The 21,645-nt window shown below is 41.9% G+C and overlaps 1 protein-coding gene across 3 annotated transcripts in view; it reads left to right on the top strand.

Annotated features, from left to right (window-relative positions):
• The first annotated feature begins 1,611 nt into the window (after window positions 1-1,611).
• USPL1 (ubiquitin specific peptidase like 1) overlaps window positions 1,612-21,645 on the top strand; it is a 30,708-nt gene continuing 10,674 nt past the window's right edge. The window contains exons 1-5 of one of the 3 annotated variants that reach the window (XM_079774748.1): window positions 1,612-1,771; window positions 4,493-5,456; window positions 5,981-6,109; window positions 13,383-14,031; window positions 14,683-14,793. In XM_079774748.1, coding sequence (XP_079630874.1) covers window positions 5,358-5,456; window positions 5,981-6,109; window positions 13,383-14,031; window positions 14,683-14,793 — 988 coding nt within the window. In that variant the 5' untranslated portion in view covers window positions 1,612-1,771; window positions 4,493-5,357. Of the gene's footprint in view, window positions 1,772-1,836; window positions 5,457-5,980; window positions 6,110-13,382; window positions 14,032-14,682; window positions 14,794-21,645 lie in introns of those variants that run through there. The other 2 variants (XM_079774750.1, XM_079774749.1) reach the window with 2 other exon arrangements.

A 21,645-nucleotide genomic window follows, 5' to 3' on the forward strand; every position in this document is an offset into this window, starting at 1 on the left:
ACAAGGGGGAAAGCTGTGGAACATATACTAAAAATCCCTTCAATTCTTTTCACAATCCAAGCTCCACCTTCATTTTGTTTGTTACAATTACATATTTTTTCCTGTTTAAAAAAAAATCAACTTTACAGAAAACAATGTTTGACTGATATAATTCAGTTTGGGAATGTTGATTTTTCAATCTTACAATTTTAGCTACACTTTAAACTGAATCAATTATTTTGTTCAATTTTTGAAGTTACTCAGCAAGTGTTTAATTACAAAAAAGTGTACTCCATTCCAAAAAAATGGCAATGGCGAATAAGAAAAACCCTGAGTTTCAGCTACTAGTTCAGGAGAAAATACAACATCCTCATATTTTCATAATTCACTAAAAAATTCCTAACTAGCTGAATGTAATAACAAATATACCAACACATTAAACTAACCAGCCTATACTTCAGTCTGGAAAAAGCAAAACAAACAAACTTCCTGCTGGGTTTCTTGGCCGTTTGCAATGAGAAGCACCAAAAACTAAAATGCTTTTACTGGAGAGCTTCTTAGCCTCCAGGACTCGTTTCCTCCGCACCACCCTATCAAAGTGATCAGCCTCACCCCACAACGCTGGTACGGCCATTCGGTTTGGGACCAGAGAGGACAGCAGTCCAAGGGCTCCTCGGGGAAGAACTGCTCAGGAACTGCACATGGTGATTCGGGGACTAGAACCGGCCGAACCACAGGGCTCCGCGGCCCCGAGATTCGGAATGCAGGCAGGCAAGAGCACGCGCGGTCACGGCGGCCCTTACACCACAGGCCCTTCCCACGAAAGCCGTCCTCCACCTGCAGAGGAGCACTCTCCCCTTCTCTGCGGTTAAGGCCAGACCGGGGACAGCAGTCAGCGGGCTAGGGGCGGACCCGAGGCTGCTGGCTGGCACCGGCCACGGACAGAGTCCCTGGGCTCTGGCTACGGCCCTTACCGTTAGAAGATCTGGGAGGGAGGAAAGGAGGAGAAACTTCCCAGAATCCGGGCAGAAAAGCCCCTGGCCTCGAAGGTGGGGTTTGGGGAGACGGGGAGGGGCAGCTCCGTGTGTGGTGACCTTTACGAACGCGCACTCGAGCGGCTCGACTCTCACTGAGGCCTCGCGCGGCCCACAGTCGCCGAGATGGCGGTGCGGCGTGGACGCCCCCGCCTAGCGCCTCCATTGCACCCCCCGGCGGCCCGGGAGCCGGCCCCTCGCCCGCCCACCAGGTCACTCAAGGGCGCCTCGGCTTCCGACTCGGGGTCTCGCGGGCCAGACCGCGGCAAAACACGTGCTGTCCTCTTTCCTCAGCGAAATCCCTCCGCTGCCGGCCGCGAACTAGTTTTAGTCACGCCCCACCCCCCGTGGCGTCACCTCCGCCACTCGAGCGCTTTCCAGCAGCTTCCAGAGACGTCGCCTCCCCCAACCCAGCCATTCACCGAGGGCGGGCTCTGCGGCCACCGGCCCCGCCCCGAGTCGTCGTCGCGGCTGACGCGGCGGTAGCGGAGGCCCGGCATTGGTCAGAGCCTCGGCCAGGCCGGCCGGAAGTGCTCCGGCGCTCGCCTTCCGCCACGCTCAAGGACCTCATCCTTTCGGGCCCCGCGCGGAATCCGAAGGGGGACTCTTTTGCGGCGGACGGAAACCGGAAGCTGCTTGCCTAGCGGGGACGTCGGTGGGGGAGGAGCTGGCTGGGCTTGGTGTTAGGGTAGACGTTGCTCTGCGCCTTGGAACAGGAATTCGGATCCAACCTGTGCGAGAAAGTGTGCCCGCCTCAGGTAGGAAGAAGGAGCAGTGTCCTTCTGTGCCCAAAAGGGGGAAAAGGGACCGAACTGGGTTGGTCTGGGGATCTGAGCGCACGCTGGTCTGGGGAGGGCGGGGCTGGGACAAGGTTCAGATGGGAGGGTTTAAATGAAGGTGTAGAGTTAGAGGTGTAGGTTCGTTTGGGCTCAGAGAGGTAAATGCTGAAGAGAAACCAGAGTTGTTCTCCCCTTTCCCGTGGAACGTGGAGATGGGGAGGGTGGACAGAACCCTGCGCCGCCCCGCGTTCCCGAGGTGGAGGTTTGAAACTGACCTCTGTGGGTCCTCTCCATCTCTGGCTGGTATCGGCTGGGTTTGGTACCCGACCCGGGTAGGCCCGAAAGCCGACCCTGTTCTTCGGTCTCCAGTCTGTTGTGGCGTCCCTTTGGCTGTTCACGTGCTGAGCCCACGTAGTCCTGGAGGGCAGATAGGCATGAGGCTCCTCTTGGAACACTTTGTTCGTTGGGTTTTCCCATGGTGCACGTGGGACTGGGAATTAAGCTTAATTGCATCTTTTTTCGCTATTCCCAGGGCCAACTTGACACTGTTCCCTGGGTCCATACTGGCTTAGTAATTCACACTCGGGCTTCTGGAGTATCAGTGGCTCAGAGAAGTAATTAAAAAAGGGGGCGTCCAAAGAAAGATGCTGGAGGCGAAGAATAGAGGAGGGGCAAGGCTGGGAGGTCACAGTGCAGTGACCTTTACTTTAGTTCATACCTAGGTCACACTGCGCTGGGGACCTGCCTATAATCAGCCTGGTAGGAAGAGGTGATTTTAAGCTGGGCAGGGACAAACTCAGACGTTGGCAGTGATACGGAGTGTAGATGGCCTGGAGAGAGGTGAGGATGTGAGACGCTTCCAAAGAACGGCCTACAGAACGGAGTGATTTATACTGGGTGAAGAGGGAAGCGAAAGGGTAGAGAACCTCTCAGATTTTCTAGTGTATGTGTTTGGAAGGATGGAGATGCCAAAATATAGATGATACACAAGAGGGAGGAGCTGTTAGTTTTAAAGGGAGGACAAAAGAAATTGTATTTGAGAAGTAGCCCACTTCTGGTGTTTTATTAAGTGAATTTTCTTTTGGGGGTTCTGCCTATATAAGATTTCAACCACCAGTCTACCTGCTTTTTTCTTTGAAATGGTGGTGGTGGGATCAGGGGAGCAGAATTGAAGGCTCCCCCTGTTTCACTTTTATAAGTGAGAGCCTACAAGAATCAGTGGGGGAAAATGTTCTTGATCCCTCAAGCAAATGGAAATTTTCATTAAAAACAATTTACTCAAGATACAGATTACCAATTTTTCTCTTGAGAATGATACAAGATGGGTTGCCTGTTTTCTACAGAATGAAGTGTAAAATTAGCACCAAATATATAGTAGTTAAAATTTGCTGTGTGTCAGATGCAAAGCATTTCACATATATTAGTACATTTAATTCTTAGAACCACCACTTTTACAAAGAAATTGCTGAATCCAAATCTTTAGGTGTAAGCCATGCCTTTAGCCACGCTGAAACCATAGAAGTTTGACTCTTTCCTATATAGTTCCCTTTTGTAAGCAGATTATAGTAGAACCATCCGAAGATAATAAACTAGTATTGTTTGTGAGCAGCTTAAAAAGAAAACAATTTAGCACCAAACTCGTTATTACCCTTTGTCAGTGATTCTGGATAAGGCATTTTTGCCTCCCAAGAGACATTTGGGAATGCCTGGAGACATGTTTGATTGTCACAACTGAGGGTGTGAGTGCCTTTGGCATCTAGTAGGTAGAGGTCATAGATGCTGCTAAACATCATGTACAGCGCACAGGGCAGCCCTCACAACAAAGAATGAGTTGCTTCAAAATGTCTGTAATGCTATAGTTGAGAAATCTAGCCCTGTGTATATTTCTCCAGGAATAGGAAATTGTGATTCACATTTCATTTTTAAAAATTACTCCTTGGCTTGAAAGTATATACTGCTGGAACAGAATAGCATAACTAGTTTTTCTTTTTATTTTCTAATGTTTTTATTGATTTTTAGAGAGGAAGGGGGAGAGAAATTAACATCAATCAGTTGCCTCCCACACTCGTCCCAACCTGGGGTTGAACCTACAACCCAGTTATGTGCCCTGATCAGGAATCCAGCTTGCAACCTTTTGGTGCACCATGGGATGACACTCCAACCATCCGAACCACCCAGCTAAGGTGCATAGCTAGTTTTTCAAGTGACCCTGTGAACTGCAATTTTTTAGGAGATGATTGTTATGGAATCATAGATTCTTAGATTTGGTAAAGACTTTTGCTTGAAATCATTTTACAACATCCCTACTGAGTGGTGATTCACTCTGCTTATAAGTTTCCTGTGTCTGGTTTCCCTGTATTTTAAATACATATCAACTCTACTTTTAATAATCACTTTTCTTATGCTGAGTTCCAGTCTCGTAATTTTTACTTTCCTAAGTGTGATTCTAGGCCATGGGACTAACACTCGGAACAGGCTTGTTATACATGTAATTTGTACTGTAATAGTGTTTATGTGTTCATTTACTTTAATGTGAAATAGTATTTTGTTGGCAACTTAAAAAGTGGCATTATTCTCGGGGGTGAAGTGTTCTTGGTGGTTGAAAGTGCTAGGAATGTATGGGGTTCTTTGGTCCCTGTCAAGTAATGGCACAATGGATCTAAGATTTGTTTTTTTTTTGTTTGTTTTAATTGATTTTAGAGAGAGGAAGGGAGAGAGAGAGAAAGAGAGAGAAACACCAATGTGAGAGAGAAACACCAATGTGAGAGAGAATCGTCGACGGCTGCCTCTAACAGGCGCCAAACCACGAGACGGAACCTGCAATCTAGGTATGTGCCCTGACCAGGAATCAAACCCACAACCTTTTGGCGTACGGGACGGTGCTCCAACCAACTGAGCCACACTAGCCATTACATTTCTTAATGTAATGCTGCCATATTTGTTTCAAATTGTACATAGACTCTAAAAACTTAGGCTTTCAAATTCTGGTCAATAAAAATTGGCTTTAAATAATAGTTACCTCTGTTACAAGTTTTAATAAAGTTGCTTACAAATGAGTCTGTGAAAACCCGTCCTGTTGCCAATCTTCGCCCTCTCCCCACAAACTGTCTAGTTTTATATAGTTAAGTATTTTTTTCTTCCAGATTACAATTTTATAATATGTTTATACTAGGACCATGGTCAGCAAACCGCGGCTCTCGAGCCACATGCGGCTCTTTGGCCCCTTGAGTGTGGCTCTTCCACAAAATACCACGGCCTGGGCGAGTCTATTTTGAAGAAGTGGCGTTAGAAGTTTAAGTATAAAAAATTTGGCTCTCAAAAGAAATTTCAATCATTGTATTGTTGATATTTGGCTCTGTTGACTAATGAGTTTGCTGACCACTGTCCTAGGACATATAGTTCTCAAAATATACTTAATATATGTACATCTTATAAAATAGCATATTTCTAATTAAATAGGATTTTTGTTTAATTGTCTATTGACTTTTATTTTTCAGGATTCATTGAAAAAATCCTTAGTGATATTGACATGTTTCGAGTGACATAAATTAGCCAGTGACTCGGAATGATGGATTCCCCGAAGACTGGAAATGGTTTGCCAGTGATTGGACCAGGGACTGATATAGGGGTATCTCCACCCCACATGGTGGGGTATTTGGGAAAAGTTAGTCGATTTATTTTTTGCCTCAGTGCAAAGTTGGTATTTTTTCCTCCTGGTTTTGAGACTTGAATTCGGTTTTAATTTGACCTGTTAACTTATAAATTGTATCATCTTCCACGGAAATCTTACAGTATTGGCGAAAGATTGTTTTCATGTATTTACCTCTCTGTGTTTTATTAACATGTGAAAGTAGAAATTATATACAGACCTTATGGTTTACTATTCTTTGAAAATATGAAATATGGATTTTCCCTTACAATTAACATTACCTTTTTTCTTGCAAGTAAAACTGACATTATTTTTAACACTTAAAACTTGGTATTTAAAATAACAATATATTCTTTTTGGGTTAATAACTACATTTAAGGCCTGTATGCATTTTTTTATTTGCCATGTTGAAAATATCATGCCAGAATACTTAGAGGTGAAAGTTGTAATTCTTTTCTGGTTGCTTTTCCACTTAACATTTTGTAATTTGGTACTATCTAGTAATGTCTATATTTTAATTTACTTTATTTCTCTTTTAGAATTATGATTCTGCTAACATCCTGTCAGATGGGTATTGCCCTGCTTGTAGAGAGAAGGGAAAGTTAAAAACCTTAAAGACTTACCGAATTAGTTTTCAGGAATCTGTCTATTTGTGTGAGGATCTACAGGTAAAGTATTAATTTTATGTATTTTTAAAAAATTATTTTCATTGATTCCAGAGAGGAAGGGAGAGGGAGAGAAAGGTAGAAACATCAATGATGAGAGAGAATCATTGATCAGCTGCCTCCTGCATGCCCCACACTGGGGAATCGAGCCCGAAACCTGGGCCTGTGCCCTGTCTGGGAATTGAACCGTGACCTCCTGGTTCATAGGTGTGATGCTCAACCACTGAGCCATGCTGGCTGGGGCTAAAGTATTAATATTGGAGTATTAATTTTATTTATTTTTTATTTTTTAAAAATATATTTTTATTGATTTCAAAGAGAGAGGGAGAGGGAGAGAGATAGAAACATCAATGATGAAAGAGAATCATCAATCAGCTGCCTCCTGCACGCCCCTCACTGGGGATTGAGCCCGCAATCCTGGCATATGCCCCTTGACTGTAATTGAACCCGGGACCCATCAGTCCGCAGGCCGACGCTCTATCCACTGAACCAAACCTGCTATGGTAAAGTATTAATTTTAGATAGTATTGAGGTTTTGGCATTTTGTGTTTTTTTTCAGTGTTTAAATTTGTGCTCATTTTATACTTTTTCTACTGTACATTTTTAATATTTAGATAATGAGAATTTTTAGATCTGTCTAGTACTCTTAAATATTTTCTATTTCAGAAAACCACTTGGTTTCCTGAATTATTGCAAGAAGATGTTTGTTTTTATTGTCATTAGACTTGTGAGAGGAAAAAAATACATTTCAAGATATATTGTTAGCTGTTGTTATGTAGTAGTCAATCTCTCTTCACTTTGGTTTATTAACTTTGGGACTTATTGAAAAAGTTATTAATCTCTATATGTTATATACTTAAGGTTCTAAATATCTTTTAGGATTAATTGTAATTTATATCTGTGGTACAACTTGAACTCGTTAAACTCCGTAATACTCTACGTTTTATTGTATTTGACAGTTATGAAACTGTTATGTACACATTTAATTCTCAAAACTTTGCAAGGTAGGTGTTCCTATTTTGTGAATAAGAAAACAGGGGCAGAGAGTTTAGGAACTCAAGATCTCCGTAAAGCGGCAGAGCTGTGATTGGAACACAGTCTTCTATTTCAGATTCTTTTGTTCCAGGTAAGCTAGCAGTCAGAATTACCTGGAGTGCTTTTTAGAAATTCCTAGGTCTCATCCCCAGATGCTTATAAAATAGAATTGACCTATAATTCTATAGTTTTGTAACTTTTGAGGGTAAGTCTAATCATTGGCCAACTTTGGAAAATACTAGATTAAGTCACATAGTTGGTGATAGATACTTTGCTGGATACAACTTGAAAAAATCCCAGGCATTCTTACAGTTAGGGATAAATTGTTTTTGCATTTATTTTATAAATATTTTTTTGAGCACCACCTTGTTGGCACTGTTTCATATGCTAGGATACAATGAGTAAAACAATTTTCTTGCTCTCAAGAAAGTTATCTTCTAGAGTGGGGAAGAAAATAAACAAGTAAAGTATATATTTTTTGTGTGAACTGATGAAAAGTGCTGCAGAGAAGCTCCAGCTGGGTGGCTTAGTTGGTTGGAGTCTAATCCCTTAAACCAAAAAGATTGCAGGGTCAGTTCCGGTCAGGGCACATACCTAGGTTGTGGGTTTGTTCCCTTGTTGGGATGTGTATGGGAGGCAGCTGGTCCATGTTTTCTCTCTCATGTCATTGATGTTTCTTCCTCCTTTCTTTCTCTAAAATCCATAAGTAAACATATCCTCAGGTGAGGATTATTTATTATTTTTATTGATTTTTGAAAGGAAGGGAGAGAGAGAGATAAAACATCAATGATGAGAGAATCATCGATCGGCTGCCTCCTGCATGCCCCACACTGGGGATCGAGCCCGCAACCCGGGCATGTGCCCTGACTGGGAATCGAACTGTGATGCTCATCACTGAGCCATGCCAGCTGGGCGTGGGTGAGGATTATTTTTTAAAAAGAAGAGAAGTGCTGTGGAGAAAAATAAAGCCACAGGGACTGAATTCCAGGGAATGGGGAGATCTCAATTTTAAATAGCATGGTAAAGGGAACTCTTTCTTGAGAAAGTAACGTTTAAGCAAAGACCTGAAAGATGAAGAGGAATGAGCCTCGTAGGCAGGGGAAGTCACAGGAATAAGGCCCAGAGATGGAGGCTGCTTGTCTATGTTTGTGCTACTGCAAGGAAACACCAGAGCTGGATCTGAGTACATGAGCAGTCATAGGAGATGGGTCTGAAAAATAATGGGGAGGGGGCTAGACTAAGTGAGGTCTTTATAGGCCATTTTAACATCTCTGGATGATAACCTGACTTATATGTTAAAAGGATCACAGTGGCTGCTGTGTTGAAAATAATAGGTCATGGGCAAGACCTAAAGCAGGGTGACTAGCTGGAAGGCAGGTGCAATATTTCAGAAGGAGCAAGTATGACCAAGGCGATGAGGTATGATTGGATTCTGTATATGTTTAAAAGTGGAGCCAAAGGGATTGCTGAAAGGTTGGGATACATGATAGGAGAGGGAGAAATCATGGATGATTCCCAGAATTTTTGCTTAAATGATTGGAATAATGGAGTTGCCTGTTACTGAGATGAGAAGGCTTTGGGGAGAGGAAGATTGGGGGGAGGACCAGGAGGTTGGGACCAGTCAAGTCTGAAACATCTATGTATAATACCTGTGGATATGTAGAGCAAACAGTTGGATCTATGTCTGGCTTTAGTTGGAGAGTTTGGGATTGGAGACATACATTTGGGAACCATCAATATACAGATGATTGAACCATGAGACTGGGGGAGTTTACCTAGGAGTATGGATAAAAAACAATAAATTGTAAAGGGCCCTAGTTATTGTTTTTTTATTAAGTAGGAGTGCTGACTCTGCTTGAGATGGGTAAAGATTTTTTACCTCTTAAACTTTAATTTTTAATTGTGGTAAAATAAAATAAAATTTACCATCTTAACCATTTTTAAGTGTACAGTTCAGAAGTGTTAGCTATATTCATATTATTATGCAACAGAGCTCCAAAACTTTTTCATCCTGCATAACTGAAACGGCAGGAACCAGGTGGAAGAGGGCAATGGGGGGGGGGGGGGGGTGGTGAAGATAGCTGTAATACTCTCAACAATAAAGATTTTTTTTAAAAGAAGCTGACCCCATCAAACAACAACTCCCCACTTCTCTTCCTTCAGTCCTGGCAACCACCATTCTACTTTCTGTCTCTGGATTTGACTAGGTATCTCATCTAGATAAAATCATACAGTACAGTAAACTCTTGATTTTGCAGACCTTGATTTAACAGACAAAATTTCTAGTCCATTTGTCATATGGGTAAATTAACACCCTGTTAATTTTTTAAAAATATATTTTTATTGATTTCAGAGAGTAAGGGAAAGGGGAGAGAGAGAAATCAAAGATGAAGGAATCATTGATCGGCTGCCTCTTGTACGCCCCCTACTGGAGATCGAGCCCATAGCTGGGGCATGTGCCCTTGACTGTAATTGAACCTGGGACCCTTCAGTCCGCAGTCTGATGCTCTATCCACTGAACCAAGCCAGCTAGGGCAACACCCTGTTAATTTTAAAATGCTTTTAACCAAGATTTGCTTATCATTAAATTAACAGGTTATTTTTTGTTACTAAATCACTTTTTTTAAACAAATTTTAGCGAATAGACCATATGTTAGAAAAACACTGTAGTTTCTCCAACATAAATATTACATAGCTACAACTATAGTCTACATATTTAAATCCAAGAATCACCACTCATAAACAATATTGAATGAATGGTTAGCACATGATCATATGACATCACTCGAGGTAATTGGTTCTGTTGTCACATAGTGTGACTTTATACAGCAGTTTTAATTCGAGCCAGCAGATGTTTCAGCTGTGTGCATTTGTTTATTCATGGTGACAGGTGAATGCATCCATTTACTAGATCTATTCAGTATAATTTTAAAATTACAGTAATACATATAGAAAACTTCTGTGAAATTAAACTTTTCATGCATAATTTTAATTACACAAACGTGTGTACATAAAAAAACAGGACAAGAAAACTAATTTGTCAATTTTTTAACATATGCATTCGGAAAATCTACTTTATTATATAATGGACTTTTGGCTTTAACTGATACCTCCTTGCCTGAATTAGTCAGTTAGATCGAGGTCTTTCTGTATTTGTCTTTTTTGTGATGGGCTTATTTCACTTAACACAACATCCTCAGGGTTTATCCATACTGCATCATGTAACAGGATTTTCTTACCTTTTTTGGTAAGAGAATATTTATTGGGTAAATTACAGAGGTAGAAAAAGTAATTCCTAGAAGAAAATGGGCTTAGGAAACAAGTTATGGAGTAACGGAAGGGCTTTTGGAGCTTGGGAGTGAGGAAGCTCATGGTAACATGCCTGGGGGCTGGGGAGAGGAAAAGGGAAAGGCACGGGCATGCTCCCTGGAGAGAGAGTGCCAGATTTTCTATGTTTTAAAGTTTAAATAATATTACATTTTGTGCATATACCACCTTTATCTGTTTGTCCGTGGACATTTGGGTTGCTTCTACCTCTTAACTATTGTGAATAATGCTGCAATGAACATGGGTGTGCATATATCTCTTTGAGATCCTGCTTTCAATTTTTTTGGGGGGGTATATACTTTTTATGACTCTTTGAGTACAAAATTGTTGCTATTTATTTTAAAGTGTTCTCTACTTATTGACATATGGTAGGATTTGGGAAGTAAAGTTATAAAGGTGAGGGTCAAGTTACTGTTTGATGGTGACTGAACAACTAGTTGCTAACAGATGGATCCAAAACTTGTCCTGTTATAGAATCCTATATAATAAAAGGCTAATATGCAAATTGTCCCCTCAAGCAGGAGTTTGACCAGGGGGCAGGGCTGGCTGGCCAACCTGCAGCCCTTCCCCCGAGCCAGCCCCACTGCTGATCGCCTCCCCCGCCCCAATTGGGGCAGGCCACCAGACCCCCCCACCTATGCACAAATTCATGATTGCCCCTAACCGCTTCTGCCTGCCAGCTTGATCACCCCCTAACCACTCCCCTGCCAGCCTGATTAATGCCTAACTGCTCCTCTGCCAGCCTGTTTGCCCCCAACTACCATCCCCTGCAGTGAAGGATTAAAGAAAACAGACAAGAGAATTAAGCTGGGGCTAGGCGGGACACTGTTCTCTGATGGAGAGACAGTGCCACAGCCTGCAAGCCGAGTCTTTATATTATACTCAGCCTAGATGCCCAGTGCACAAAATTCGTGCTCGGGGTGGGGGTGGGGGTGGGGTGTCCCTCAGCCCAGCCTGCACCCTCTCCAATCTGGGATCGGGCCTAAATGGGCAGTCTGACATCCCTCTCACAATCCAGGACTGCTGACTCCCAACTGCTCGCCTGCCTGCCTTCCTGATTGCCCCTAACCGCTTCTGCCTGCCAGCTTGATCACCCCCTAACCATTCCCCTGCCAGCCTGATTGATGCCTAACTGCTCCTCTGCCAGCCTGTTTGCCCCCAACTGCCATCCCCTGCAGGCCTGGTCCCCCCAACTGTTCTCCCCTGCAGGCCTGGGTCCCCCCCCAACTGCCCTTCCCTGCAGGCCCGGTCACCCCCAACTTCCCTCCTCTGCCGGCCCGGTCACCCCCAACTTCCCTCCTCTGCCGGCCTGGTCACCCCTAACTGCCCTCCCCTGCAGGCTTGATCGCCCCCAACTGCCCTCCCCTGCTGGCCATCTTGTGGCAGCCATCTTGTGTCCACATGGGGGCAGGATCTTTGACCACATGGGGGCAGCCATCTTGTGTGTTGGAGTGATTCTCAATCTGCATATTACTCTTTTATTAAGTAGGATAGAGGCCTGGTGCATGGGTAGGGGCTGGCTTGTTTGCCCTGAAGGGTGTCCCAGATCAGGGTGGGGGTTCCCTTGAGGTGTGGGGCGGCCTGGGTGAGGGGCCTGTGGTGATTTGCAGGCCGGCCATGCCCCCTGGCAACCCAAGCTGAGGCCCTGGTATCTAGGGTTTATTTAGCTTCTACAATTGAAACTGTAGCCTGGAGTGGAGCCAAGCCTCTGCTTGCTCAGTAGAGGCAGCTGTTTCTGTTGGGGTTTACTTACCTTCTATAATTGAAACTTTGTAGCCTTAAGCGGAGGCCAAGGCAGGCCAGGGCAGATGGAAAGCTTGGCTTTCTCCATCGCTGGGGGCAACCCTAGCCTCCTACTCTCTCCAGCTCCGTGGCTGCTGCCATTTTTGTTGGAATTTATTTGTTTTCTATCATTGAAACTTTGTAGCATTGAGTAGAGGCCTGGGCCGGCAAGGGCAGGTGGAAAGCTTGGCTTCCTCCATTGCCGGGGAAACCCAAGCCTCCCACCTGCTCTCTGTGGCCGCAGCCATCTTGGTTGGGTTTATTTGCAAATTTGCTCCTGATTGGCTTGTGGGCGTGGCTTGTGGGTGTAGTGGAGGTACGGTCAGTTTGCATATTACTCTTTTATTAGATAGGATTGAGTATATTTCCTATGCTGTAATTTATATCTCTGTGACTATCTGTACCTACCAATTTGTATTTTTCAATCCCTTCACCTTTTTCACCTGACCTAGCTCCCCTCTGTCAACCTATTAAAGGTGGCATGTTTTAAATGAGGGCACATAGAATATATATATATCATGAATTTTTCTAATAAAATACTTTGCTGGCTTTCAAACTTAGGGGAAATTCATTGATTATTTTAGTGGTTTGTTTACACTGTTGCTGTTTGGCTGAAATTGTGTTAATGTACCGTGAGATTTGATGAAGTCATTAAAATCAGCCAGTTTGACCCTTAAACACAATACAGATGTAAAATTCATGTTCTTATTACTCTCAGATTAATATTCAGTTTAAAAATTAAGAAGCAGAAATTATTCCATGCAACTTATATTTGAAAATACTTTTCTTATTTTTAGTGTTACTCAGTTTACCTGTCCCAAAAAGAATAACACTCATAATACACTTGAAATTTTTAAATTCACTTAACATTAGCTTTTTGAGACAAAATAATGCATATTTTCCTTATTAGATTAACCTAAGAATAAGAAAAATTATTCTTTGGGGACTGAATTTTTAATTAAATAGTTGTTTATCCCTAGTTCCTTCAAATTTAGATTGGTAATATTATACCCTCTCATGTCAAATTAATGCTAATGTTTTATACGTATTTTTCATGACTTAGAAACGGTAAAGTAAAATTTGAGCTTATTTGAATTTTTGTAGTTTTTATTATTTTATTTTTTCTTCCTAGTGCATCTATCCTTTGGGCTCTAAATCATATAATAACTTAATTTCTCCCGATTTGGAAGATCATCTTGCTCCAAATAAGCCTCAACAAAGAAAGCTCTTGGAAATAAGCTATAAAGATACACCTTCTTTGGCAGATTCCAAAAAGGTTAAAAGTTATAGTGTTATTGATGGTGAGCAAGTTTTGCACAGCAAACATAATGGAGAAGAAAATGAGGAAACCTCATCAGACTTACCTGACTCACCGCACAGTGGTCAGCAGAGCCCAGTTAGGGCTGCTGATTTATTGGGACCAGATGAGATTTTGGAAGCTGCTGTTACTGAGTTGGCTGCTGAAGAAGATGCTACTGCAGTTGATATTTCTGGAACTGGAGAGACTATTCCTCAAAATGAAGGAGGCACATCTGAACTGGAAATGCCACTGGAGAACAAATGTATACCATTTTGCCAGACTTCATGTGTTCAGTGGAAAAATTCTGATGCCCTCTGTTGGTTAGACTGTCTCCTGTCACTATTGGTGCACTTGGAAGAGGTAAAAAAGGCAGTGATGACAGACCTGAGCCCTAACGAGGAATCTCTGTTCTGGCAGTTGTTCACAAAGTATAATCAAGCTAGTAAACTTTTGTACGCCAGTCACTTGGATGCAGTTAAAGGTTGGTAATATTTTATTTCCCTTTAATTTGTAAAGAGGTTCAAGTTGAGTTTTGTCTCACAGCTTATGGAAAAGATGCCATCCGTAGCCTCTTTTACATTGAGACCTGGAAGCAATGTACCCTGTGAATATTATGAAGCTTGAGATAACACCAGTTGCGTCTGGGTAAGAAATACTTTGACTTTCTTTGAGATTGCTTTTTTTTTTTTACAATTTTTAAAATTCAATTTTTCACAAACATTTTTTCTTTTGTCTTTTTTCTGTTCCTGTTTTCTGTTATTACAGGAACCCCGATACTCACTTGCTGACCATTCTTCAATTGATGGTTACAGAAGAGCAACAACTCTTGTTTAAGTTTTGACTTTAATGTTAAATTATGTTTTTATATTTTAGTCTTGTATTACTCTTTTACAGAATAATTGTTTTTATAATATGGTTGTAATTAATTTGTTTGAGCTGCATTACTTTGAATTGTGTTTGAGGAAATATATGATATACCACAAAGAGGGGAGGAAGAATTAAGAAATGGTTGTGTTTTGTGTTTTGTGCAAAATTTATTTCCTGATAAACTTTCATTCTTGGTGGTGTCTTAATTTTTTTGAAAAGATATAGATTGATGAGAAATTGATAATGTTCTGTACTTTATTTTTAGATAGAGATTATACAAAACTTATTTCAGTATTTGAAAAGGTAGAGACCTGTCTGAATGAAGTCAGAAGTAAGATTTTTATCAGAATTCAGCCTCAGCTTGGGTGCACATTAGGTAAGTAAATTTGTGCAATTTAACTGAATAACTCATCTACCATAAAGAAAAACTTAGGTCATAAGGAAATATAATACTGTTTTATTATTTTAATGATCCAGATTCTTGGGGGAAAGAATTTGGGTGGTTTCATTTAGGAATTAACCACTGGTTAAATCATCGGGGTAGAGCTGGTCCATTTAAATATGCAGGTTGTGTTCCTCCATGGAGTGGATGCTGGTCTCAGAAACAGGTGAAGACTCAGGTACCCTGATTGCTTATTCAGTACTTTCCCCCAGTAGACTGTTCAGCATTTTCAGCACTGTCTGTGCATTCAAAAGCACCTAAGGAATTTAACAATAGTGCTAGGGGCCAATTAAATAATCTCAAGATGAAGCTCAGGAACCAGGAATTTTAGAACTCCCACATGAATCTTACGGGTGAACAAGGTTGAGAATCTCTGGTCTAAACCAACCAGAGTAATTCTACTTCACATGCTAGTGATTAGTTTAGAAATGGACAGATGGTACAGTTTTTTGCCGATGGAATATGAGAACTATGCTGATGACCTTTTGGGGACACTCCCTTAACTTTAAAGTGGGTACAAGAATAATACTTGCTTTGTCCTTTATTGGCTTTTGGCTTGGAGCAGTATGGAGCAAGGACACTACTAGTACATCTCTGTCTGGGCCTTTCTAAATGTTTTTGTAAAGAGGAGCTGTAATGATTTCTTTGTTTGTTTGAGGGGGATGTCTGTTATTTCTATTTATCCTTGTTAAACTCCTTTATTGTATTGTAGAAGCAGAATATATGGTATCCCTATTAGTATATTACCCATTATTAAATTACTAGAGGCCCAGTGCATGATTGAATCATGCACGTGTAGGGTCCCCTACACGCTTTCGCTTTCGATCACTGGGGAGCTGGGTGCCTGTCCGCTCAGGCACCAGGCCTTTCAGAAGCCTCCAGCGCGGCGAAGGCTTCTGAAAGGCCTGGTGCCTAAGCGGACAGGCACCCAGATCCCCCGCTTTTGATGGTCCCCGGTGGGACGTGAGCTAGCTGCCCCAGAGGCCCCTTCTGTGCCGCAGCACAGCCATGGCACAGACGCTGGCCCAATCGGCCACCCCGGCCACCCCGAGTCCCGCCCCCCCCCCCCGTGCCTCCTGGCCAGTCACGGGCATAGCGAAGGTACGGTCAATTTGCATATTTGTCTATTATTAGGTAGGATGTAAAACATCAATGACTTCCAAGTTTTTCTCTCAGTAAGTACATTAATTTTATCAGAACCAGATATTGTATCTGAAGCAGTGCTTTTTTGCATGATAGTATCTCCTACTTCTTTGTTTCACAGTTTTGTTCATGTTGTTTCTCATGAACTTATATAGATAAGAGTTTACTCTGTTTTAACAATAAACTGATTTTCAATATGTCAAGTCTTTGGCATTGCCTCCTCTAGATCTAAAGGGTTCTAATTTATCATTAGGTGGGATCTCAGATGGGATGAATATTCTTTTTTCTTTTTATCAAAGTATAACATAGTAAAACCCTTTATATTTTTTTATTTTTTATTGTTGACAGTATTACAGATGTCCTCCATTTTTCTCCCCTTGGTCCCCCTCCATCCAGCCCCTACCCACTCCAGGCCTTCACCACACTACTTTCTGTATCCAATGGCTATGCATATATGTATGCAAGTTCTTTGCTTAATCTCTTCCTATCTCCCCCCACCCCCCAATCTTCCTCCTCTTTGAGTTCTGTTAGTCTGTTCCATGCATCTATGCTTCTGGACTTATTTTGTCATATGATAGTTTTGTGGGTTTAAAAAAAATCTTTATTGTTGAAGGTATTACATTTGTCTTCTTTTTTCCTCCATTGACCCCTTCTAGCCCTCCCCACTACCCCCCAGGCCTTCACTACATTATTGTCTATGTCTATATATGCATACAAGTTCTTTGGTTGATCTCTTTCCACCCACCCACCTACCCCAGCCTTCCCTCTGAGATTTGACAGCCTGTTCCACGTTTCTATGTCTCTGGATCTATTTTGTCATCAGTTTATTTTTGTCATTAGATTCCACATAAGAGTGACATCATGTGATACTTGTGTTTCTCTAACGGACCTATTTTGCTTAGCATAATACTCTCCAGGTCCTTCCATGCTGCTTCAAAGGGAAAGAGATCCTTCTTTTTTACTGTTGCATAGTATTCCAAGGTATAAATGTACCACAGCTTTTTATATCCACTCACCTACTGATGAGCACCTGGGCTATGTCCAGATCGTAGCTATTGTTAATTGTGCTGCTATGAACATAGGGTGCATATAATCTTTCTGATTGGTGTTTTTTGGTGTGTGTGTGTGTGTGTGTGTGTGTTTAAATATATTTTATTGATTTCAGAGGGAAAGGGAGAGAGAGTTAGAAACATCAGTGAATGAGAATCATTGATCGGCTGCCTCCTGCACACAGCCCACTAGGGATTGAGCCCGCAACCAGGGCATGTACCCTTGCTGGAATCGAAGCTGGGACCCTTCAGTCCGCAGGCCAACGCTCTATCCACTGAGCCAAACCGGCTAGGGCTATTTTGGGTTTCTTAGGATATATTCCTAGAAGTGGGATATCTGAGTCAGATGGCAGTTCCATATTTAATTTTTTGAGGAAGCTCCATACTGTTTTTCACAGTGGCTGCACCAGTCTGTATTCCCACCAGCAGTTCCCTTTTCTCCACATCCTCATCAGCAATTGTCATTTGTTGATTTGTTGACCACTTTTTAGATGTAAACACTTGGGTAACCATGACAATAATCAAGATATGGAACGTTCTATCACCCTAACATTTTCCCCAGACTCCTTAGTAGTCAGCTGTCTTCTTCACCTCAACTACTGATCTGTTGGGTGAACACTCATTTCAAGGAGTCTTTCCTAAGATCACTAGAGTGCAGACTTTGGGGCTCCCATGTTGCATTTTGCAAGTATCATTTCCCTCCTAGCATGACCTGAGATGTTTTATTCAGGGTCCACACTTCAGGTTCCAGTTGAATTAAAGAGTGGCTTCTTCCCCAGTCTGAATCATCACCCTTATCCCCGAAAATTATGTGTGGAACAAAGTTGAATCTTGCTCACTGCCACCTTGGGCCTGATTTTCTTTCTTACAGAGAAGGGATTTTTAAATGATTATCTGTGCAATCATAGCAATTAGGCGAGCCCCCCTCATTTGTGTTCCTACTACTCACTCATTCATCAATGCTAGGTGCTACATTAGAGTTATAATCTTACTAATGAAATCTAATCTTTGCTTCAGAGAGCACTATAAAATCTTACCATGTGTGTGTTCTCATTCTGAATATTAATGTGTATTTTAAAGTACCAAAGAAAGAATAGAATTTGTTCTGACTCTGAATTTTGTTTAAATTTTTAAGATCAGCCATATTATCACTTTCATTATTGTTTTTGAAAAATACACTGTAAATTACCTTCTGTTCTCCCTCCCCACAGTTTAAGAAATATAGCATTACAAATACAACTCTGGCCCCCCCTGTACTCTTCCCCAGTTTTTCCTTACCTCCTCACAAAGGTAACTGCTGTCTTCAGTTTAGTTTTTTCTTTCCCTCTAACATCTATATTCCTTTTTTGTTGTTTGTTTCTAAGAAAAAGCTAATATTATGGTTTCTACTTTTGTGTAAGTTGACAGAGTAATTTAGTCTGCATGTTGTGTACCAGCATAGGGGTAGACAGACCAATCTATACTAATAAAAGGGTAATATGCTAAGTAGACATCCTTCTGAACAAAGCCATGGTGGCGGAGGGCAAGGCAGAGGTGGTTAGAGGTGATCAGGCTGGCAGAGGAGCTCAGTTAGGGGTGATCAGGCTGTCAGGGGAGGGCAGTTAGGGGTGACCAGGCCTGCAGGGGAGGACAGTTAGGGATGATCAGGCCGGCAGGGGAGGGAAATTAGGGGGCAATCAGGCCAGCAGGGGAGCAGTTAGGGGCATCAAGCCGGCAGGCAGAGTCAGTTAGGGGCAATCAGGCAGGCAGGCAGGCAAGCAAGCGGTTAGGAGCCAGCAGTCCCAGATTGGAGAGGGTGCAGGCCTGGCTGACTGGACCCCCTGCCCCCTGCACGAATTTCGTGCACCAGGCCTCTAGTAGAACAGAATAACCCAGATCAGGACCCTCTCCTTTTAGTTACTTGATACTGTTAGGGAGGCAGTGATGCAGTTACATAGGAAAGAAAAGGCATCAATTGGTTCTTGATAAAGGGGAAAGTTGGATCCCTACTTGACACCATAATCAGAAAGAAACTTCAGCATGTAGAGAGCTAAACTTGAAAAGCAGAATTATAAAACTTTGGAAAAAAATATAGATGAGTATCTTATCATTCATTGGGGAAGCATTTCTTAAATAAGATACATAAAAGATTGGTAGGTGTGATTACATTAAAGTTTAAAGCATCTGGTAAAAAAGCAAAGAAACAATGTCCAGCATACTATCTAATAAAAGATTAATATGCAAATTGACCATCACTCCAACACACAAGATGGCTGCCCCCATGTGGACACAAGATGGCCACAACAAGATGGCCAGCAGGGGAGGACAGTTAGGGGTGACCAGGCCCTTCAGGAGAGGGCAGTTAGCGGCAATCAGGCTGGCAGGGGAGCAGTTAGGGCATCAATCAGGCTGGCAGGGGAGTGGTTAAGGGGTGATCAGGCTGGCAGGCAGAAGCGGTTAGGGGCAATCAGGAAGGCAGGCAGGCAAGCAGTTGAGAGCCAGCAGTCCTGGATTGTGAGAGGGATGTCCAACTCCCCGTTTCAACTGGAAGTTGGACATCCCTCACGGGGTCCTAGATTGGAGAGGGTGCAGGCTGGGCTGAGGGACACACACCCCGTGCACAAATTTCATGCACCGGGCCTCTAGTATCTTAATAAAGAACTCTTGTACATTAGTTCAAAAAGACTCCCCTATAGAAAAGTGATCAGAAGACATTAATGAGCAATTAATAGAAGAAAAAACTTGAATCCTTAGACAACAAAAGTCACTGAAAGATTTGCATCATGGCAAATGAAGATAGTTGGGTAGGAGTTGGTGTTAGGTTATTAAAGACAAAGAAAAACCACTTAACTAATTTAGGCAGGAGGTTATAAAAATTGGAATTAGTTACTGGTATTATGTGTTCTCTAGTAGGTTGCTTTATATTTCATTTCCATAAAATTTATAATCAAAGGAAAATAATTAAGATAAATTTAGAAGCCATAGAAATTACCTAAAATGATTTTTGACCACACTATTTAAGAATGTGTTTTGAGTTTTTTTATATTTTGATTCATTGAGAACTTTATGTATTTTTATATCTGAAGATTCTATGTTGTCATTATGAAATGTAAATGATTTACTTTTTCAGTTTATCTTTAGTTACAATAGAGTAAGCATTTAAAGGCTAAGAACTAATTACAGACTCATGCTACACGGCATACTGTTTACACGTGTGGTGTTACATATGTTCATTTTAGGAGGTTGATTTGTATTTATTTCTATTTATGAAAATGTTTTGTTTTGCCTGGCTGGTGTGGCTCAGTGATTGAGCATCGACCTATGAACCAGGGCGGATCACAGTTCGATTCCCGGTCAGGGCCCATGCCCAGGTTGTGGCTTGATCCCCAGTGTGGGGCATGACAGAGGCAGCTGATCAATGATTCTCTCTCATCATTGATGTTTCTATCTCTCTTGCCCTCTCCCTTCCTCTCTGAAATCAATTAAAAAATTTTTGTTTTGACTTTATGTTTTTTTGCAAAAATAGCAGCGGGACTATACCACAAAGATGACTATTAAAATAGCCTATATAACTTCTGATATTTATAGATTCTGTTTAGGCAATAACAGCTATTACTGTTCTGCCTTTTGGTCTTGCTAAGGTGACGGCTGAGAGGAGAACTAGATGTAAGACTGTCCCAGGGGAGAGAGGGGATGGAAGAACTCAGATTTTTTTCTAGCATCTAAACTCCCCTGAGGACAAGCAGGAGAAAAACCCATTGGAGAAGGAAATTAAGGGCAGAATGTAAATCCTATTTAACTTGCTTGCTGATCTTCACACTGGAAAACAGTATTCATGGTTCAGTTTTTGTTTTAATGACAACAAAATTCAGATCTTTGCTAGTCTTTTTTTTTTTTTTTTTTAATATGTTTGTATTGATTTTGAGAGAGAGAGAGGAAGGGAGAAGAATAGAGAAATAGAAACATCAGTGAGAGAAGATCATCATTGATCAGCTTCCTTCTGTGTACACTCCTACTGGGGAGTGAGCCTTCAATCCCGGGCATATGACCTGGCTGGGAATCAAAGCAGCAACCTCTTTGGTTCCTGGGTCGAACGTCAGAAGAGTGGTCAGTAAGGAGATTTGAGATGGTCCTTTTACCCTTGTGTGTCATGCTCTTGCCACATGGAGAACAAGAGAGTCAGAATAGAAATGGCTTATATCTGTAGCAAACCATTGGCATATGTTTATTTTGTTTTCATAATACTCGAGAGTAATTATAGCTCTGAGGAATTTTTCTTCCTGAGAAAAGCTAAGGCAATTTGAGAAGATAGTGTGGATCTTTTGTGTCTTGCTTTAAGGAGTTTTCATACATGTTCACCAAGAAAAATGAAAGAGACTGAAGTGATAATTAAATCTTTATTGTGGACATTTTTTATGTTTTTATTTTTTGGTTAATCCTCACCTGAGGATATTTTTTCCATTGACTTTTTAGAGAGATGGAGGGGGGGGGGAGAGAGAGAGAGAGGAAATAGCAACATCAGTGTGAGAGACACACATTGATTGGTTGTCTCCTGCACATGTCCCTGGCCGGGGATTGAACCTGCAACCAAGGTACATGCCCATGACCCCGAATC

Source organism: Cnephaeus nilssonii (assembly GCF_951640355.1).
Source record: "Cnephaeus nilssonii genome assembly, chromosome: 6".
Classification (NCBI taxonomy): domain Eukaryota; kingdom Metazoa; phylum Chordata; class Mammalia; order Chiroptera; family Vespertilionidae; genus Cnephaeus; species Cnephaeus nilssonii.